Source organism: Jaculus jaculus, chromosome 8 (genome assembly GCF_020740685.1).
Source record: "Jaculus jaculus isolate mJacJac1 chromosome 8, mJacJac1.mat.Y.cur, whole genome shotgun sequence".
NCBI lineage: Eukaryota > Metazoa > Chordata > Mammalia > Rodentia > Dipodidae > Jaculus > Jaculus jaculus.
Window position 1 is genome coordinate 4110199 of NC_059109.1, and position 14683 is coordinate 4124881.

At 53.8% G+C, this 14683-nt stretch overlaps 1 protein-coding gene across 10 annotated transcripts in view; it reads left to right on the forward strand.

Moving 5' to 3' along the window:
• Positions 1-12512, forward strand: part of Znf76 (zinc finger protein 76) — a 30681-nt gene extending 18169 nt beyond the window's left edge. For 3 of the 10 annotated variants that reach the window (XM_045157445.1, XM_045157446.1, XM_045157444.1), the window contains exons 3-14: positions 1453-1533; positions 1644-1721; positions 4068-4267; positions 6131-6247; positions 6510-6585; positions 7099-7224; positions 7342-7521; positions 8235-8507; positions 8594-8757; positions 9222-9389; positions 11266-11379; positions 11786-12512. In XM_045157445.1, coding sequence (XP_045013380.1) covers positions 1453-1533; positions 1644-1721; positions 4068-4267; positions 6131-6247; positions 6510-6585; positions 7099-7224; positions 7342-7521; positions 8235-8507; positions 8594-8757; positions 9222-9389; positions 11266-11379; positions 11786-11890 — 1682 coding nt within the window. In that variant the 3' untranslated portion in view covers positions 11891-12512. Of the gene's footprint in view, positions 1-1452; positions 1534-1643; positions 1722-4067; positions 4268-6130; positions 6248-6509; positions 6586-7098; positions 7225-7341; positions 7522-8234; positions 8508-8593; positions 8758-9221; positions 9403-11265; positions 11380-11785 lie in introns of all 10 variants that reach the window. The other 7 variants (XM_045157447.1, XM_045157448.1, XM_045157449.1 and 4 more) reach the window with 7 other exon arrangements.
• The last annotated feature ends 2171 nt before the right edge of the window (positions 12513-14683 follow it).

Genomic DNA, 14683 nt, shown 5'->3' on the forward strand with positions numbered 1-14683 from the left:
TCACAGATAGTCCCCGTCGAGTTTCTCATTGCTTCCTGAACCGAGGCAGCATCAGCTTCTCAGCTACAGCTTCCAGTGCTGAACTGTCCCCAAGCAGCCCTGTGATGAAACACTGACAGAAACAACCCAAAGGGGGAGATCAGTTATTTTGACTCGGGTTTTAGCGCGTTCAGGCTCTCGTCCATTAGTCCCATGCACCTGGACAGGACATCATGACAGGAAGAGCCTGTGGGGGAGCAGGACTGTTCACCTTATGACCGACAGGAAGCAGAAAGTGAGGCAGGAAGAGGCTGTGAACGACTTACCCACCGCAAGGACCAGCATCCGGTAGCCTGCTTCCTCCAGCTCAGCCCCACTTTCCCAGACTAGGGTGTCTCCTATCAAACCACACAGCCAGGCTGTGCAGCACTGCCCAAGGAGGTATGCCCACCCACCTGTAACCCTGAGCGGATGCGCCTGAGAGCCATGGAGCCCCGTATAGGCTCATTTCGGGGACAAACTTGGGGATTCCCCTAAGGGGAAATGTCAGCAGCAAGCTGAGCCACGAGAAGCTGCCTGGGCCTTTTCCAGCCTTGTACGGTTCAGATTCCCAACCCTGAAGCTTCTAAAGAAAGAAACACAGCTCACACTCAGCAGTCCCTCCCTCTGTCTCCCAAGTGTGGGCTGGGGTTACAGGGTGAGCCGCTGCACCCACCCACCCAGGGTGCGTTCTTTTTTTTTTTTTTTTTTTTGCCTTTTTTTTTTTTGGTGGGGAGGTTTTTTAATTTTTTTTATTTGAGAGAAAGAGGCAGATAGAGGGGAGAATGGGCACACCAGGGCCTCTGGCCACTGCAAATGAACTCCAGACACATGCGCCCCCTTGTGCTTCTGGTCTGGTTTATATAGGTCCTAGGGAATTGAACTTGGGTCCTTAGGCTTCACAGGTAAGTGCCTTAACTACTAAGCCATCTCTCCATCTCTTTTTTTTTTTTGAGGTAGGGTCTTGCTCTAGCCCATGCTGACCTGGAATTCACTCTGTAGCCTTGAACTCATAGTGATCCTCCTATCTCTGTTTCCCAAGTGCTGGGATTAAAGGTGTTGGCCACCACGTCTGGTTCTTTTTTTTTTTTTTTTTTTTTTTTGAGGTAGGGTCTCACTCTAGCTCCAAATATTGTTTTCTATTAGAAAATCCTTACTTTGCTGGGCATGGATAGAGTAATAAGGGAAATTGTTCCATAGTGAGTGACAGGAAGGGGACCCATTGGTAGACATAAGGTTTCTGTGTGGTAGGATGCCTTTGCCCTACAGAGCCTTCAGACCCAGGCCTACGATGTGGGGAATGAGAGAGCACAGAAGATGTTACGTGTTCTTAGACCATAGGTGAAAGCTCCACTAGAGGTCTGTATGAAGCAGACAGGTGTGTCGTAGCCATCTGTGGAGCTTGGCCCACACTTCTTTGCTTCCTCCTCCTAGGAGAGAAACTACTTGAAGGTCAGGTGATCCAGTTGGAGGACGGGACCACCGCATACATTCACCAAGTGATGATCCAGAAAGGTGAGAGCACAGCAACACGCCCCTGACGCGTGGAGGAAGGCCTGGCAGTCCCCACTGAGAAGCCCTCCGCGGCACCAAGCTCTAGAGAAAGGCCGTTGCTCTCATTACAGAGTCTCTCTCCTTTGAGGATGGACAGCCTGTGCAGCTGGAAGATGGCAGCATGGCCTACATACACCACACACCTAAAGGTGGGCTCATGGTCCTCGTGGCTGGCATGGAAAGAAGGGACAGAACTGGCAGAGATTGGGATGACAGCGTGGCACCTAAAGGGGTTGAAGTAACAGCACAGGCATTGCTGTCCCCAGGGTGTACTCGCCTGGATGATGGCCTCGTCCCCTCTTCCCTAGGGCAGACGCCAGAAGCATGCTCAGCAGAGAGACAGCGAGAATGGGGCACCAGGGCCTCTAGCGCTGAAAAAGAAACCCTAAAGGATATGCCCGTGTGTGTCTGGCTTTATGTGGATACTGGGAAAGTGAACTCAGGTTGTTAGGCTTTACAGGAAAGCACCTTAACTGCTGAGCCATCTCTCCAGCCCCACAAATTTATTTTAAAACAATTCTTTGCTATACATATAATTTTACCATTTATTAAAAATTAAGCCAAGCCAGGTGTGGTGGCTCACGCCTTTAATCCCAGCACTCGGAAAGCAGAGGTAGGAGGATCACTGTGAATTTGAGGCCAGCTTGAGACTACATAGTGAATTCCAGGTCAGCCTGGACCAGAGCGAGACCCTATCTTGAAAAACCAAAACAAAGGACCAGATCTTGGCTGAACATTGACACGCAGGCCATGAAGCATCTTCGTCGTTTTGCAGAGTTAATCGTATTTTGATCTTAGAGCCACCTGTGCTCAGATACTGCTTCATGTCGACACACAGTCCTTGTATATTTAGGGCCTGTTGCAGTCATGTCCCCATTGCTTGTAGAAATCACCCAACCAAGAGCAGCTTGTGGGAAAAACAGGTTTATTTTGGCTTACAGGCTCAAGGGGGAAGCTCCATAATGGCACAGGAAAACAATGGCATGAGCAGAGGGTGGACATCACCCTCTGGCCCACATAAATGGACAACAGTAACAGGAGAGTGTGCCCAACACTGACATGGAGTTAAACATTCTAACACAATATAATCCCAAGATAACTAATTTGATACTTGTTGAGGAATGACAGGAAAATACTGTGGTTTATTTATTTGAGAGAAAGAGAGAGAGAGAGAGAGAGAGAGTGGATGCTCCAAGACCTCTGGCCACTGCAAACAAAATCCAGACGCATGTGCCGCCTTGTGCATCTGGCTTACGTGGGTCCTAAGGAATCAAACCTGGGTGCTTAGGTTTCACAGGCAAGTGCCTTAACCACTGAGCAATCTCTTCAGCTCCTCTTGTGTTCTGTAGTGAAGCCATTATATTCCCGTAAGGGGAGAACGCTTTGTATGTACAGTAACTGCACTGACGTCTGAGACTGGAGCTGGGGTGTTTTAGGCGTTGTTTGCCAACACTGCATGATGTGACGGCAGGCGCAGCGCGTGGCGCACATGCGTGTTCAAAGTCAAGGCTGCTGTGAAGTCACGTGGCATAACATGGGCAAGTGCTACCCAAAACAACTGTGTTCTTAATGCGTCTGATTTCAAATTAATTTTTGATCTTCTCACATTCAGAAACATTTTACTATTGCCCAATTTTTCATGACCCCCCACATTTGGTTATGTGACCTCCATTTGGGGTCTTACTCACAGATTATAGGCTTAGTACTCCAGATGGAACCAGCCTGCTCAGACATAGGGTAGGGAGAAGGCTGGGAGACAGAGCCGGAGTAAGAGGAAGCCAGAGTGAGAGAGGCAGGTCAGAGTACTCAGGACATTTCGGAATGAGGGCTTGTGTCTTTGTCCTGAGACCACCTAGACTGTTACAGTGAGCTCACATCTTTGTGTCTTTGTCCTGAGACCACCTAAACTGTTAGACAGTGAGCTCACATCTTTGTGTCTTTGTCCTGAGACCACCCAAACTGTTACAGTGAGCTGACATCATTCTGTCCTGCAAGAGTCCTTATGGAGGGCTGGGGAGATGGCTCAGCAGTTAAAGGCACTTGCTTGGAAGCCTGCTGGCCCAGGTTTGATTCCTCAGTACCCATGTAAAGCTAGCGCATGCATCTGGAGTTCATTTGCAGTAGCAGGAGGCCCTGGCATGCCCATGTTCATTCATTCCCTCCCTCTCCTTGCAAATAACTTTTTTTTTTTTTAAGTTTTTAAGTCCCTATGGATGCCGTGCTGCCTGGAGAATCTCGAGGGGCAACTGGCCAGGAAGTCCTTAGGATCACCCAGGTCAAGATGGTGCTGGCCTGTCAGATCCTCAGGGAGCTAGAGAGTTCCACTCAGTGCACCCTGGGAGGTTTGTCCTATGAGAGAGAGCCCCAGGTGGGCCAGCCAGAGGAAACCACAGTGAGGGTCCTGGAGAAGCGCCATGATAAACCCCGCTTGGTGTCCACACTACTTCTTAACTCCTCCCCTTGTGTGGCACTGGGCTAATGGCATGTTCCTGCAGAGGGCTATGACCCCAGTGCCCTGGAAGCCGTCCAGCTGGAGGATGGCTCCACTGCCTACATTCACCACCCCGTGGCTATACCGTCAGACAGCACCATCCTGGCGGTGCAGACTGAGGTGGGCTTGGAGGACCTGGCGGCAGAAGATGAAGAGGGCTTCAGTGCAGACACGGTGGTGGCCCTAGAACAGTATGCCACCAAGGTGAGCACCCAGAGCCCAATGCCACCAGCACTTGGAAGGGTGGCACCGCAGCTGCCCACTGCCTGTTGGCCCTGCCAGAACTTCCCCTCTCTAGAGGACGAGGGCAGCCCCATGCTTGGGCACAGCCTGGGCTACCACTGCCCCTGCCCCTCCACTGCAGCTCCCTCAGCTCCTCTTTCCACGTCCTGTCCAGGCTGCGCATCCCAGCTGGCCAAGACCACGCCCAGCTGTTGGCACTTGGCCTCGTTTATGCGATCCCTGCAGAGGGAAAGCTGTTCTTGGGAACGGTGGCCGCCGTGGGGTGGAAAGTCAGGCCCAGACTCACTCAGGCTGCTGTGATAACCCTCTGTGCTCTTTGGAAAACCCCTGTCCATTTCTCGTTAGTTTTCCCGTCCACTGAGGCCAGATACTCCTCCCTTCTCTGCTCGCTTCTCTGTGACTTGCCGAGTCATGTGGGAAAATGAACCCAGTGGGCAGTGACTAGGGCGTGTGAGCAGGCAGCTTGGGTCCTTGGGCACGAGGCCTGAGGAGGAGAGGGGTCTGGTCTCCCAGCGCGGGTGCTCCCACCGAGGCTGGACCGCAAAGCCTCCCAAAGCACCGCGGCTAGAGAGAGCGGCTAGAGCGGGCGCAGTCTAAAGTGGCGCTGTAAGGCTTTGGGATTTTTATTTTGTTTTGTTTTGTTTGTTTTTTCAAGGTAGGGTCTCACTCTAGCCCAGGCTGACCTGGAATTCACTATGGAGTCTCAGGGTGACCTCGAACTCACAGCGATCCTCTTGCCTCTGCCTCCTGGGATTAAAGATGTGTTTTACCACGCCTAGCTGGGCTTCCTTTTGAAGAGACAATTTCCTTCTTGCTCTACCATAAAGCCACTCATGGCAGTCCTGTGCATCAGCCTCCCAGTGATGGGAGGAAGGCATGCACCACCATGCTGGCCCACCCTGCTTCTTCAGCGCCCTTGAAGCTGCTGGCTGTGTGACCCCCTGACCTCACCATGAATTTGACCTTACCCCCTTTTGTCCCCAGAGCTGTTTGAGAAGCTCCTGGAAAGACCACTGTGCTCTTGCAATATCCCAGAAAGACTGCCTAACCAGGTGTGGTGGCGCACACCTTTAATCCCAGGGCTCCTGAGGCAGAGGTAGTAGAATTGCCGTGAGTTCAAGGCCACCCTGAGACTACATAATGAATTCCAAGTCAGTCTGGGCTATAGTAGACCCTACCTCGAAAAACCAAAAACAGCACCAACAACAAAAAAAAAGGGGGGGGGAGGAAAGACTGCCTGAGGCTGGCATAGGGAGTTCATGGGAGACAGGATGAAACAGGAGTCCCTTGGGCACGATGGTTAGGGTTGAGGCTTCTGTCACCTCTGTGGGCACTTCTGCTGGGGGTCATTTTATTCTGCGCCTCATGCCCTGTCAGGAGAACGTGGGTGAGCCCAACCCCACAGCAGGCCCTGCTGCTCATGTCCCTCCTCAGCAGGCTCTTCCACTATGAGGAAGGGGCCATGTATCAGAGCCACAGCCTCCCAGGTACGTGTGGTCAACAGAAGTTTCTGACTCTGCCTGGCCATCCAGCCACCCCGTTCGCCACCTTTCTGGTTGTCTAGGAAACTCTTCCAAAGCAGTCACAGCCGCTCTGACACTTAGTCCTCCCTCAATATCAGAGGTGTGTGGTGACTCCACTTGACAGCCCCATCGGGTGGCATGCCTGAATGTTTGTTCCCTGCCTGTCTGGCATTGTCTCTCAGAGGCTTCAGGCAGTCTTCGGTCTTTATTGGGTCTGACACCGCCAGCTGGGCCCTGTGTCCACCCCTTCCCTGTCTCCCTTGGGGAGAACATATAGGGACTCCAAGATTTTTCCCCCCAGGTTTTGCGTGAAAGCCAGACTCCCCGTAATGGCACCGCGCAGCAGGTTGGAGACAGAGCGTTCCGCTGTGGGTACAAGGGCTGTGGGCGTCTCTACACCACTGCCCATCACCTCAAGGTGAGTTGGCTGATGGAAAGCTTCCAGCTCTGCCCTCTTCCCTGCCAGGCTGTCACTACCTTTCCGCGTTCACTGGACTGGTCCCCGCATGTGGCTTGAGCGTTACCCACTGGATGAAGAGACACCTGTTCAGACATGTCCACACAGGTGGCTGTGGCACAGGAACAGTGCCGGAGGGAAGAGACTCGGGGCCCTACAGAGAGCCAAAGCGCCCAGGCCGGACCCTTGTCCCTCTGAATTACGGGATTGCTTATCCCCACAGGTGCACGAACGGGCTCACACGGGTGACCGGCCCTACAGGTGTGACTTCCCCAGCTGCGGAAAGGCCTTTGCCACAGGTAACAAACCTGGAAGAAGACAGGTTGAGGGCAGAGGATTCTAGCTCATTTTGGGGGCCAAGCACAGGCTGCCATCCATAGAAGCCACTGTAAGGTGCACCCCCTGAAGGAAACTGCACCGAGAAAGACGCTTGGGCCAGCAGGAGGCGGAGGCATATGCGGAGGCCCTCCTCTCCTCCCATCTCCCGCAGCTATCTCTGTGGGCGCCCGGGGACCACGCTTCTCCCGGCTTTCTAGTGCCCTCCGGAAGTAGGACATCCAGGGTTTGGTTCTCCAGCCTCCTCCTCAGACTCACATTCTGGAATGCCTCCCTCCACCTGCCCTGGATAGGGCCACAGGGCAGAGTGGGCTCTGTCCACCCCCTTACCTGTCAGTTAGGTGGGGAAGAGTGGCTATTTTAGGCCTCCCCAAGACAGCTGGAGATGAAGAGCTGCAAAATGAGGCGGGCAGGGGAGGACCCACTGGCCACTGTTGTGATGCCTGTCCCTGTCCCCACACGCCGCACGTGGACAGGCTACGGGCTAAAGAGCCATGTTCGCACCCACACCGGGGAGAAGCCGTACAAGTGCCCGGAGGAGCTGTGCAGCAAGGCCTTCAAGACCTCAGGGGACCTGCAGAAGCATGTCCGGACCCACACAGGTAGGTCAAGCCCTGCCCACCTGTTCCCTGGGGACAGGCAGCGGGGGCTCACTCTGCCTCTCAGAGTTAGACCCAGAGCCCAGTGCCACCCTTCCCCTCACACCCCCATCTGTACAGGTGAACGCCCGTTCCGGTGCCCTTTCGAGGGCTGTGGCCGCTCCTTCACCACGTCAAATATCCGCAAGGTCCATGTGCGCACCCACACAGGCGAACGGCCGTACACCTGCCCCGAACCCCACTGTGGCCGTGGCTTCACCAGCGCCACCAACTACAAGAATCACGTGCGCATCCACACAGGTGGGCCAGCTGGCATGCAAGGACCGCCCTCTCCGAGCCCCACCTCCCTCTTCGGTGGGCGTCCAGACTAGGACCTCTCTCAGCCCTCGGCCCTTCTCTGCCAGCCACTGCAGGCTGGGCTGCGGTTGAGTCACTGCTTCACCTGCAGTAGACAGGCCCCCCATTTGCGGCTGGGTCCTGTGTGACAGCTGTCACCCAACTTCTACAAGGTCCCTCAGCTCCTACCCACACCTCTGTCCCTCTCAAAACACTCCTGTCTGGCGGAGGTTCTAAGAGGCCAGGGTCAGGAAAGGTCTAGAAAAAGCAGGGTGAGGTGCCACTCTCAATGCCCGCCATGTGCTGTGCATATGACTCCTGGGCTCTCACCTTCCCAGTGCCGCGCTCCTTGTCCAGCTTCCTGCCATCCATCCGCCATGTGTCCCATCTCTCCAGTCGCACTTGACACTTCAGTCTTTTTTCCACCATCTCTCTTCTTCTATCCACCGTGCTCATCCTCACTCTAACCTTAGATTTCCCTGCCCCCCACCCTTCTCTAACCCAGCCTTGCCCCATCCCCATTCTTTCTCCAGCTTGTCTCTAGGTCCAGAGGTCCCTCGCATTCTCCCTGTCCACCTTCCCCAACGCTGTCCACTCATGATGTTCAGGACTCCTTTCCTCTGGCTCGCCCTTCGCCAACCCCCTCCCCATCTAACCCCTTAGCTTCCCTTTGTCAGCCCCAGTTCCCACCCCCCCTCACAGCCCAGTGTCCCCAGGGGAGAAGCCATACGTTTGCACGGTACCGGGCTGCGGGAAGCGCTTCACCGAGTACTCAAGCCTGTACAAACACCACGTGGTGCACACGCACTGCAAGCCCTACACGTGCAGCAGCTGCGGCAAGACCTACCGGCAGACCTCCACGTTGGCCATGCATAAGCGCAGCGCGCATGGCGAGCTGGAGGCCACGGAGGAGAGCGAGCAGGCCCTGTATGAGCAGCAGCAGCTGGAGGGTGAGGAAATGGGCACAGGGAGGTGTGGCCAGCTGGGCCTCCCTGGCATCCTGCAGCAAGTGGCAGCCTGGACTCTCCTCTCCCAGCTGCCTCTGCCACTGAGGAAAGTCCACCACCCAAGCGAGCGCACATTGCCTACCGTTCAGAGATGAAGGAAGAGGGGGATGACGTCCCAGCCCAAGTCGCCATGGTGACCGAGGAGGACGGAGCCCCACAGGTGGCTCTGATCACTCAGGACGGTGCCCAGCAGGTAGAAACCCTGAAGACTGGCGGACAGGCCCGTGTGAAGTTTTAGGACCTCAAAGAGCTGAGGCCGGGGGCCAGTCTCATAGCCCAGCTCCTGTTCCTCCCGGTGCTGCAGCCGGGTCTCAGCTTCTGGAAGAGTGTTCTAGGGGTCAGGGAGTCCACAGTGCTGCTGGCCATCAGAGCAACTGTAACTGCCCCTAGGCTACACCCTCCCTGTCCAGTGCACCTCTTCCTTGCAGAGTTGCCGGGGAGATGAGTCAGGCAGACAGGCAGAGAGGTGGGCTTCTCTTAGTGGCACTCTCTGCAACACTGGCCCTGGTTTGTGCACCTGTCCTCTGGCCCTCCCCCACCCCCATGACGTGTCTGAAGCCACCCTGCCTTACCATAAGCCAGGTGTGTCTGGGGCAGCAGACGATGTGGGGCATCCAGACGACCCCGTGGCACTCCAGCTCATCTCCCTCCTGTCAGCAGGTCAGCCTGTCCCCAGAAGACCTGCAGGCCCTAGGAAGTGCCATCAGTGTGGTGACCCAGCATGGCAGCACCACGCTCACCCTTCCCAGTCATGACGATGACTTGGCCACATCTGGCACACATACGGTCACCATGGTCAGCGCTGATGGCACCCAGACACAGCCCGTATGGCCAGGCGGTTTGCTTGGGGTTTCTTGTTCTCTTACCCTTTCCGTGGGGTGGACGTTAAAATGCGGGTCAAACAAGTCCAGCCTTTCCATGGGACACAGATTCCCTGACGTAAATTCTTCCATCACAGGCCTGTTGGCAGACGCAGGCCTGGGAGACCAGCTAACTACCTGGGAGGCAGAGGCAGAGGGGTTAAAAGTCCAAGGACAGACTGGGCAGCTAAGCAAGATACTGTTTCAAATGAGAAAGTTAGGAATAAAGCTGGGCGCGGTGGTGCATGCCTTTAATACCAGCACTGGGGAGGCAGAGGCAGGAGGATCACTGTGAGTTCAAGGCCACCCAGAGACTGCACAGTAAATTCCAGGTCAACCTGGACTAGAGTGAAACCCTACCTCAAAAAAAAAAAAAAAAAAAAAAAAAAAAAGTTAAGGATATAGTTCCATGGTAGAGTGCCTGCCTAGCATGTTTGAGACCCTGGGTTCAATCTCCAGTACTGGGAAAAAAAAATCTTTAAAAGCCCTTAATGGGGATCATGAAAGTTTCTAGCTTACATGTGATGGCACATGCCTATAATCTCAGCTACTCAGGAGAATTTAAGTTCAAGGCCACCTGAGCAATTTAGCAAACCCCTATCTCAGAATCCCAACATCCAAATAAAAGCCAGCTAAGAGCCAGGTGTGGTGGTGCACACATTTAATCCCTGCACTCAGAAGGCAGAGGTAGGGGAATCACCATGAGTTCAAGGCCACCCTGAGACTGAATTCCAGGTCAGCCTGGACTGGAGTGAGAACTCTATTTCAAAAACTAAAGAAAAAAAAAAGTTCCAGGTGTGGTAGCACATACCTGTAGTCCCAGCACCGGGTGTGGACACAGGAGGTTCCCCAGGGCCTGCTGGCCAGCTGGTCTAGCTGAATCAGTGAGTGCTAGGTTCACTGAGACCCTGCCGCAGTAAAAGAGGTGGAGAATGGCCGAGAAGACACCTGACATTGACTTTTGTCCTCCACCCCCACACAAAAGTAGATAGATAGAGCTGGAGAGATGGCTTAGCAGTTAAGGCGCTTGCCTGCAAAACCAAGGGATGTTGGTTTGATTCCCTAGGACCCATATAGACTACATGCAGAAGGTGGTGTATGCATCTGGAGTTCGTTTGCAGTGGCTGGAAGCCCTGTTGCCCACATTCATTTCTCTCTCTCACTGCCTCTTTCCTGCTCTCAAATAAATAAAAATAAAATATTTTTTAAAACAGCAAAAATAGGGCTGGAGGGATGGCTTAGCCATTAAGGCATTTGCCTGTGAAGCCAAAGAACCCAGGTTCGATTCCCCAGGACCCACATAAGCCAGATGCACAAGGGGCACATGGGTATGGAGCTTGTTTGCAGTGGCTACAGGCCCTGGTGCACCCATTCTCTCTCTGTCTCTCTTCTCTCCCTATCTCTCTCTCTCTCTGCTTGCAAATAAATAAATAAAAATAAATAAATACGAGAATTCCATTTCTAAAAAAAATAAATAAATAAATAAAATAAAAACAGCAAAAATAAAATAAAAGTAGATAGATAAATAGGATGTGGATACAGTTCAGTGGTAGAGTGCTTGCCTTACCATGCATAAAGCCTGGGGTTTAATCCTCAATATCATCTCAAAAAAAAAAAAAAAGAAGAAGAAGAAAAGAAAGCCCTAAATTCAGTTGGTCTCTAAGTTGAAATCCAGCCTCATTTATTGAAGCCCCCAGCCTATTAACCTGACCCATAATGGCTTTATGCATTCCTTCTGAATTGTTTTTGGCCACTTTTGTGGAGAGAATTTATTTGGTGTGGGGGAAGGGGAAGGTGCTACAGATGGGTGAGGAAAAAAAAATCCTCCTCCTGTGTTTCAGGTGACAATCATTACCTCTGGGGCGGTGGTGGCTGAGGACTCGAGCGTAGCATCTCTTCATCATCAACAGGTGGCGCTGTTGGCCACGGCCAACGGAACTCACATTGCAGTGCAGGTGGGTAGCCCTGCAGGAGGAAATGGGATCCCTGCCGGAGAGAGATGAGGGCTGGGGGGAGATTAGGCACAGGTGTTAAAGAGAAAGCCCGCTGTGGAGAACAGGTCCTTTTCCACCTCCATCCACATGCTCCGGCTGAGGTAGAATGGGGAAGATGGCTGATGGCAGGGCCCCTGTGATCCAAGTCCTTCATCCCTTCAAGTCGGCTTCTTCACCTGGGCGATAAGGCTGGAGTAGATCCCCGAGGTCCTCTCTGCCAGCCTGCCTCTCTTCTGTGAACAAACTGGTCTCTGTGACCCTGGGCCGGCCTGTGGTTCCCAGCCAGGGGACCCTGCCAGGGAACTGACTCCCTGGTCATGGGAGCAGATGCTAGCGTCCCTGCTTGCTGCCTGCCTCTGCTCCACAGCTGGAGGAGCAGCAGACCCTGGAAGAGGCCATCAGCGTGGCCACCGCTGCCATGCAGCAAGGGGCGGTGACCCTGGAGACCACCGTGTCAGAGAGCGGCTGCTGAGCCCAGGAGGGCTGGAGGAGAAGCCACGCTCGCACACAGCTGGGCCGCCGGGCCCCCGCCGGGGCTGACACGTGAATGGCGGCCACAGAGGTCTCGGGGTGAGAAGGCCGCAGGAAAGCAGCCCAGGTGCAGGGGCTGGGGCCACGCCTGAGAAGAGGGCTAGGCCGTGGGAGACGCCCCAGGTACCCACTCTTCCTCTTCAGTCCTCTCCCTTCTCAGAAAGATGGGGACTTGGTGGATGAGCACTGGCCTCCACCCGGACTGGTCACATCTGCCAGGGGAAGGACAGACAGTTTTTCAACCCAGCCTCTCCCAGCAATAATCACCTCCTGGGGCAGCCAAGATGCCTGGCAACTTGGCACTAGGGACCTCCTGCCACCACAGTCAGAATGAATTCCTCAGGGGCCTGTGATGGAGTGAAGGGGTCCTCTCCAACACCCCCCAGCACCCCCTAACCTCTGTAGCAAAGAGGCAGGGAGTGGCCCGTACCTGGACTGCTGGGGTTAGGGTTGAATTTGTTCCGTGATTTTTTTTTAATTCCATTTTGATAATTTTTTTTTTTCCTGCTCTGGGTGGTGGTGGCAAGCGGGTGAATGAGTATTTAATAAAAGTTCCAAGTTTCCACCTGGCCTCCTCCATCATTTCAGTGGCAGGGCTGGTCCAGCCAGGCTGCCAACCCTGTTTCTCTGGCGTAACCATGCTGGACTTGATACCTGACTGGCAGACTGGTCTTCCTGGGGCCTGGGTGAGAGGAAGGCCCAATAAAAGAGGTGGCTTGCTGCCCACTCCTGGCCAAACAGGACCGGTGACATCGGCCCCCAGGCTGTGACTGATGCCCAGGCCTCAGGGTACTTAAGCTGGAAGGACTCAGGGTTTCCTGCCTTGTCTTGGTGGAATACAGCCTGAGCTGCGCCATCCCCAGACACCCCTGCCACATGCAAAGCCCCAGGTGACAGTGGCTGAGGGGCACCATGGCCAGGGTTGGAGGTTCCAATGCCCTCCTGCTGCTGTGCGGCGAATGTCTGGCTCTGTTACCCCACCCCACCCCAGAAGGGGGAGTCTAGATGTCTAGGCCCATCCTGTGGGAGTCCAAAGCCCTAGGGTGGCCCCACCCCAGAGTTTGAGGTAAGACCTGAGCAGCAACGCAGCAGGAAGGGGTGGGGCAGGGGAGCCGTGGTGGGAACAGCGCAGGAATTGGAAGTGTCTCTCTTCCTCTGTCCACTGCAATGGCCATGCCCCTCATGACCCTGAGTACGCAGAACCAGCAAGTCAAGGTCAAATCCCTTGAACCCCGGCATCCTCTCCTGTGGTGCCTAGAATGCTCAGAAAGCTCCCTTTTACTGTTAGTTACTTATTTATTATTAATTTATTGAGACAGTCTTGCTTCATAGAAACTGATCTCAAACTCATTATGTCTCATGAATGCAGGAATTACAAGGATATGCCTGTGCATCCAGCTTTCCATTTACTCTTTTTTAAAAAAAATATTTATTTATTTGAGAGAAAGGCAGATAGGTAGAGAGAGAGAGAGAGAGATTGGGCACACCAGGGCCCTCAGCCACTGTAAATGAACTCCAGATGCAGGTGCCACCTTGTGCATCTGGCTTACGTGAGTCCTGGAGAATCAAACTGGGGTCCTTTGGCTTTGCAGGCAAATGCCTTAACCACTAAGCCATCTCTCCAGGCCACCATTTACTCTTGACTCTGGCACTGTCCCAAATTAGCTTCACTTCGGCAGGCTTCGTTGGAATCTCATGACCACTCTTACATGAGTATATCCCAGCCCTCATGGGCATTGGATCTAAACAGAAGTACTGATTTTTTCCCCCTTTTTCTTCTTTTGGAGGTAGGGTCTCGCTTGAGTCCAGGCTGGCCTGGAATTCACTATATAGTCTCAGGGTGGCCTCAAACTCACTGCAGTCCTCCTACCTCTGCCTCCCCAGTGCTCAGATTAAAGGCGAGCGCCACCATGCCTATTTAGAAGTACTGATTTTTCAAATTTTAATTTATTTATCTGCGGAAGAGAGAGGGGGAGAATGGGCATGCCAGGGCCTCCAGCCACTACAAATGAACTCCAGACACATGCGCCACCTCATGCATCTGGCTTAGTGGGTCCTGGGGAATCGAACCTGGGTCCTTTAGCTTTGCAGGCAAGTGCCTCAACCACTAAGCCATCTCTCCAGCCCAGAAGCATTGATTTTGAGAGCCCTCAACCCCAGCCCTGCCCATGCTAGCACCCTTGAGGAGCCCTACTATGAAGATCACCCCCTATATGTCCCAAAGCCACCAGACCCAGAGTGGGCAGTTCTCTAAATACTTTTAGAGCCAAGTCCTCCCAACCTAGCCAGTTCCTCCTCCACCTGGGAGGTTTCTTCTGCCAGGTGGACCAACAGGACCCTGCTAGGTGGCCCTAAGAGAAAGAAGTGCTCTGTCCAGAGCCAACTGGGGACTTGACATGCACGCAGCTTTGTGACATGGGTACTTTACACATTACTAGGAGGAGGTTGTAAGCCCCTCACCCAAGCCCTCCCTGGTGAATGACTTCAGGTCCACTTGCCGCAGAAGTCAGACCAGGCTTTATTTTTTTTTTTCCCCCTCGTGAGCTGTCTCTGAGAGCACAGGAACTTTCAGAAGGTTCTGGAACAGGAGGCTTGTGAAAAGGCTCCCCATGTCCAAGGAGCCAGGCCCATCCAGATGAAGGGTGGCATCCTGGGGAAGTTGGTCCCCTGCTCCCTGCAAGGTCCCAGAGCAGCAGGCCAGCCCTGGAAACCCAAGGGGGCAGGCAGGTGGAGC